The sequence below is a fragment of the Leptopilina heterotoma genome, unplaced genomic scaffold (genome assembly GCF_015476425.1).
Source record: "Leptopilina heterotoma isolate Lh14 unplaced genomic scaffold, ASM1547642v1 Lhet_354, whole genome shotgun sequence".
Taxonomy (NCBI): Eukaryota; Metazoa; Arthropoda; class Insecta; order Hymenoptera; family Figitidae; genus Leptopilina; species Leptopilina heterotoma.
In genome coordinates, this window is record NW_025111036.1 from 5,989 (window position 1) to 12,282 (window position 6,294).

General features: G+C 46.1%; 1 protein-coding gene across 1 annotated transcript; it reads left to right on the forward strand.

The window, feature by feature from the left end:
* Positions 1–5,308: 5,308 nt before the first annotated feature.
* Positions 5,309–5,998, forward strand: LOC122505400. Its single transcript, XM_043616992.1, has one exon. The coding sequence runs from the start codon at positions 5,309–5,311 to the stop codon at positions 5,996–5,998; it is 690 nt and encodes a 229-aa protein (XP_043472927.1).
* Positions 5,999–6,294: the final 296 nt, after the last annotated feature.

The window sequence follows — 6,294 nt, forward strand, 5'->3', positions numbered from 1 at the left end:
TGGCCCGCCTCTCCAAGTCCCATTTCTTGCATGAGAAGAGGGTGTGCTCCGCGTTGTCCTCAGGGAACTGGCAATATGCACACACCTCGTTCTCGCGTAATTTAAAGCGACACAGGTACGAGTTAAAACACCCGTGACCTGTGAACGCCTGAGTCAAGTAATAGGAAACCTGACCGTGTTTCCTATTTATCCAGGTGGCGAGTGCCGGGATAAGGCGATAAGTCCATCGACCTTTTTCCTCACCATCCCATCTTTCTTGCCATCTTTCTATGAGCCTGTACCTCGCTTCTTTGCGGATTAGGCCCTTGCTTGGTCTTAATTCCTCATTCAAGGAACTGCTTTCTTTAGAAAAGAGAAACATTTCTTCCCTTTCCCTCGCCAAAAGATCTGCTGGCGGGACACTTGCAAGGACCTGCACAGCACTCGTAGATACCGTCTTATATGCAGAGATGATACGCGTTGTTATCGATCTCTGCGCAGACAGTATCTTTTCACAGATGGTCACACATCTTTTACTCCTCAGGGATGGGGCCCACGCTGGTGCTGCATAGAGCATTTTAGCGTGGGCGACACTCGCCACCAGTCTTCTTTTTTGTTCACGGGGTCCGCCAACATTTGGCATTAGCCGTGAAAGATTAGCCGCACACTCGATCGCCTTATTCGACGCCATAGCCATGTGGTGGTGGAAGTTTAACCTTCCATCCAACTCCACACCAAGGTATTTAATTTGTTTACTCCACTTGACCTCGAATCCGTCTATCACGATTCGTAGGAGCTCATAACCACGTCTGTCTGTGACCAGCAGTGCCTCGGTCTTTTCCAGGGCCATTTCAAGACCTCTGGTATCCAGCCAGCTTTTTGCTAGTCGCAGACATTCGTTCACCAATGTCCCAAGAGCCTCCTCACTCTCGGCAGTGCACACGAACAACGCGTCGTCCGCAAAGCCGATGATCACCGCACCTTCGGGCAGATCCATTCGCAGAAAATCATCGTAAGATACATTCCATACAAATGGACCTACCCTCGAGCCTTGAGGAGCCCCACGCTGCATCTCTTCCTTGAGAGTGCAGGTGTCTCCCTCATATATAACCCACCTGTCGCTAAGATAATTATCCATTATCCGCAACAAGTAGGGCGGCATGTTTTTCTTTTCCATCGACTCGATGAGATCTTTCCATCTTGCGGAATTAAACGCGTTGCGTATGTCAATTGCTACCAACGCGCAGAAGCTCTTCTTTTTCCCAGGTCCCAATTTGTTTTTTCCTGCTTTGGCTATGTCCACAACTGCCTGGATGGCATCAACCGTGGACTTGCCTTTACGGAAACCAAATTGGTGATCGGATAGACGATTCTCTTCGGTCAAGTGGCTTTGCATTCTCTGCAGAACCATATCCTCTAGAAGTTTACCCATCGTATCTAGCAGGCATATAGGCCTGTACGATGAAACCTTATCTAGAGGTTTTTCACCTTTCCTTAGGAGGACTAACCTCTGTCGCTTCCAGTCGCGGAAGAACTCTCCTCTCTCAAGGCAAAGATTGAAGCATCGAAGCAGAATCTGGGGTAAAGTGTCGATTACCAACTTTAGGATCTCGTTACTTATCCCATCGATTCCAGGCGCCTTGCCTGTTTTCAATCTTTTGCCTGCTTTTTGCAGTTCACTAAGTGTGAAGAGTTCTTCCTCTTCGACTTTGCAAAAACTCCAGTCCCTTCTAAGGTATGGCTCCGCATGAGAAGAGGGTGTGCTCCGCGTTGTCCTCAGGGAACTGGCAATATGCACACACCTCGTTCTCGCGTAATTTAAAGCGACACAGGTACGAGTTAAAACACCCGTGACCTGTGAACGCCTGAGTCAAGTAATAGGAAACCTGACCGTGTTTCCTATTTATCCAGGTGGCGAGTGCCGGGATAAGGCGATAAGTCCATCGACCTTTTTCCTCACCATCCCATCTTTCTTGCCATCTTTCTATGAGCCTGTGCCTCGCTTCTTTGCGGATCAGGCCCTTGCTTGGTCTTAATTCCTCATTCAAGGAACTGCTTTCTTTAGAAAAGAGAAACATTTCTTCCCTTTCCCTCGCCAAAAGATCTGCTGGCGGGACACTTGCAAGGACCTGCACAGCACTCGTAGATACCGTCTTATATGCAGAGATGATACGCGTTGTTATCGATCTCTGCGCAGACAGTATCTTTTCACAGATGGTCACACATCTTTTACTCCTCAGGGATGGAGCCCACGCTGGTGCTGCATTATTATTATTATTATTATTATTATTATTATTATTATTATTATTATTATTATTATTATTATTATTATTATGATTATTATTATTATTATATATTATTATTATGATTATTATTATTATTATTATTATTATTATTATTATTATTATTATTATTATTATTATTATTATTATTATTATTATTATTATTATTATTATTATTATTATTATTATTATTATTATTATTATTATTATTATTATTATTATTATTATTATTATTATTATTATTATATTATTTATTATTAGTATTATTATTATATTATTATTATTATTATTTAGTATTATTATTAGTATTATTATATTATTATTATTATATATTATTATTATATTAGTATTATTATATATTATTATTATTATATTATTATTATTAGTATTATTATTATTATTATATTATTATTATTATTATTATATATTATTATTATTATTATTATTATTATACCCGTGTCTTCTGGGTTTACCTTTGCTTTTATTAGCGGCAGGGTGCCCTCGTAAAACTTTGGGTCGCTTGCCGTAGTTTTGACAGCTTCCGTGCTCCTTAGCTTCGGAGGGGGCTTCGGAAGCTCCTTTTTCTCACCTGGGGGTTTCTCTTTTGGAGTCCGTTTCTCCTTGTTTTTAACAACCTTGAAACCGTCTCCATTGTCCGCTCCGTCCCTCAAGACGGTCTCAGCATACGACTTGCCGGGGCTGTTTGGGGGCGCCTCTCTTGCTCCAACCAGCGACTCAGAACCGAGCTGTGGAGCCTCCTTTCGCTTGATTCTCTTCCCGCCTTGAGTCGCCCGTCGCGGACTCGCATCTGGGCTTGTACCTTCCGTGGGGCGTTTATTAACGCCTTTTGCCTTATTAGGACATGTCTTTGCGCCGTTCAGAGGTGCAGTAGTGCTCTCCGTCTGCTGTGGAGCTACCACAGTTGGGTGTTGCGGCTCCTGGTGTATGAAAGGCTTGGGGATAAAACGTAAATTCCTACAGATTATCTCAAACGCACCTTCCAAAACCGTCACGCCATCCTGGATTTCCCGACTGACGTTCTTTTGGCGCTTGAATCCCTGGCGCAAGCTTTTGAAGATTCCCGGAATAGCCACGAACTGGTCTGAGACATTTGTCTCATATATTAACGGCTAATTATTGTTTTGGCCCCCCCCAAAATCCGTGGGGCCTGCGGAACTCTGCTTTGAACCGGTCCCAAGCCCGGGACTCCATCTTCTCTGCTCATCTGCATCCATTTGTGTATTATTTTACATAAAATGTGTGTACGTGTGCTGAGTTGTTTGTAGGAGGAGGAGGGTAGTTTGGAGAGCTTTTGAGGTGGGGACCATCTGGATATCAGTATGTTAGGGAATGGTATTAATGGAGGGTATTGTTATAAACACATTACCCCTCTGAATGGGCAGAAAGAATCTGAACCGGTGGGTTCAGTATGAAATTTTTGTTCTGTTTTGTCTTGGTGATTGGGAAGACATAGTCTATAAACGGCATCTTCCATGAATGGGCAACTCCTGTTATCCACGCTCGCCATCCCTGCCGGCACGTCGATTCCGATCGGGTGAAAGCCCCGATGGTCGACGCAAGGCCCACGGATTTTGGAGGGGGCCAACAGCACACTGGTCCTTCTGACCATAACGGTGACGGAAAAGTGATGATGGAGACGGAGAGCGTAGTTTCCTCTGAGTCCATCATTGAAAAGGAAAAGGAGACTCTGGTGTCGCGGACTGCTTCACCGATCGTCGAAGAATGGCAAGTCATTCTTGGACTTATGGAGAAGCAGTCTGTGGTGGTTGAGCAACTCTTCAAATCACTAGAAATAGTGAAGGAAGGGATGCTCAAGAACAACTCCAGGGAGGTGAAAATCAGTGCCAGAGAGGCATATCACCATAGTGATAGCCTCAGAGGCATCTTAAAAGATATGATGGAGGAGGGGGCCTGCTTTTCTCATAATTTAGAGATAGTAGATTCCCTCAGCCAGAAGAGAGCTCGAGGCCGCCAGGGGACAATACCCTTGGCGACTCCGAACTCTGAAAGAAAAGGAAAAAAGAGAGATGCCTCTGGGACACCACCAGAGAAAGTGGAGAAAAAGAAGGGCAAAACAGGCGAGCTGGACCCGGGGGACAGCAAGCCTGCTACCGAAGAAAATGAAAAATTGAACTCTCTCCAGGAAAATGAAACCTGGAAAGAGGTCAAGAAAAAGAAGAAAAAGAAAAAAAAGAAGGGGGATGCAGAGAAGTTGGAAGAAAAGACGGGGGAGTCGATCAAAGAGACTGATCGACCTCCACGTAAAAAGAGAGAAAAAATGACGGATGCGATCGTGATATCTACGAAAGATCCAAACATTATGAGCAAAATGAAGGCGGCGGTTAGGCCTGAGGATACGCAGACGGAGATACTGTCGATTCGGAGGACCAAAAGGAACGATCTCCTTCTGGTACTCAAAAAGGGACAGGGCGTCTTGGGTTTCGGCAGAGCCTTGACCGCTGCTCTTCAGGGCGAGGCAGAAGTAAGGACTGTGGTTTCGATGAGGTCGATAAAAATTTTGGACCTTGACGAAACCATAGTCCAAGAAGATGTTGTATTGGCGGTCCGGGGTGCACTTGGCAGACCAGACTTAGAAGTTCCGTGTCAGCTTTTCGCTCGGTATGGTAGCACGAAGAAGGCCATTCTGCGGCTCCCGGAAACGGAAGCGGAGTCGTTATTGAAGGCCAGGCGAGTAAAGATAGGGTGGGTCAACTGCAGAGTCCATGCCAGAGTGGAAGTAGAGAGGTGCTTTAGATGCCTCTGTTACGGCCATCTGGCTGGAGGATGCAGTGGGCCGGACCGAAAGGAGGCTTGCTGGAGGTGCGGCGGTCTCGACCACAGGAAGAGTCAATGCAAAGGGGTAGCCCAGTGCATTGACTGTTCCGATCGTGGGATGGAAGACACAAAACATCCTTCAGGGAGCAGGGCCTGCCCGGTGTACTGGAAGATACTAACAGATCTAAAGTCCAGAGCTTGGGTTTCTCCAGGTTAATCTCAGGAAGGGAAAAGTCGCGCAAGATCTCTTGATGCAGACTGCCAGAGAGAGGGGAGCTGATATACTGCTTTTCAGTGAGCAGTATAGGAAGCCAGAATCCTCTGTCTGGTTTGAGGATGCATCAAAGGGATCAGGTATTCAAATATGTAACCCGGACATCGCCATCGGTGACTTTCTGGAGACCGATAGGGGGTTCGTTTGGATAGAGGTGGCCGAGGTACGTGTTTACAGCTGCTACTTCTCTCCAAATGATCCCCTCAAAAAGTTCGAGGCCGAGGTTCAGGCTTTTGAAGAAAGCATTAAAGCTTTCGGCGGGGATGTCCTCATTGCGGGAGACTTTAATAGTAAGTCGCCGGAATGGGGGGAGACCCGTTTAGACAAGAGGGGAACCTTGGTGTCGGACATGGTTGCAGCAAACGACTTGGTGGTGATGAACCGGGGACGAGAGTTCACGTTCAGACGCGGGGTATCAGGGTCCATCATTGATTTGACAATTGCGTCGCCCCGCGTGGCCCGTAGATTCGCGCGGTGGAAGGTGCTGGACGAAACGACTATGAGTGACCACCAGTACATAGAGTTTATAGTCGCTGAGAAAAATCCGAGAGGGAACATTAGGCCGCATATTGGTCACAAGAGTCCCTCCTGGAATCTCAGACGGCTAAATAGGGAGAAGTTGGTGGAGTCACTAGCCGATGCTCGGGCTATACACGAGTTAGGCTAGATGACGAAGCCAACTTCAGTGGGTGATAAAGTGCGTGAGGCGAGGCGAGTAATTATTGCAGCGTGCAACTACTCAATGCCTCGCCGGCAACAAAAAAGAACTAGGAAGGGAGCTCTGTACTGGTGGAATGACGAACTAGCTCGCTTAAGGAGAGAATGCCATGCAGCAAGAAGGAAATATACCCAATCTAAGGGAGACCTTCTGCTGCAAGAAGAGTGGCAAGAAGCCAGGCAGATTTTTAAGCGGGCTATAAGGAGTAGCAAAAAATCGTGTTGGAAGGACCTGATTGGAGAAGC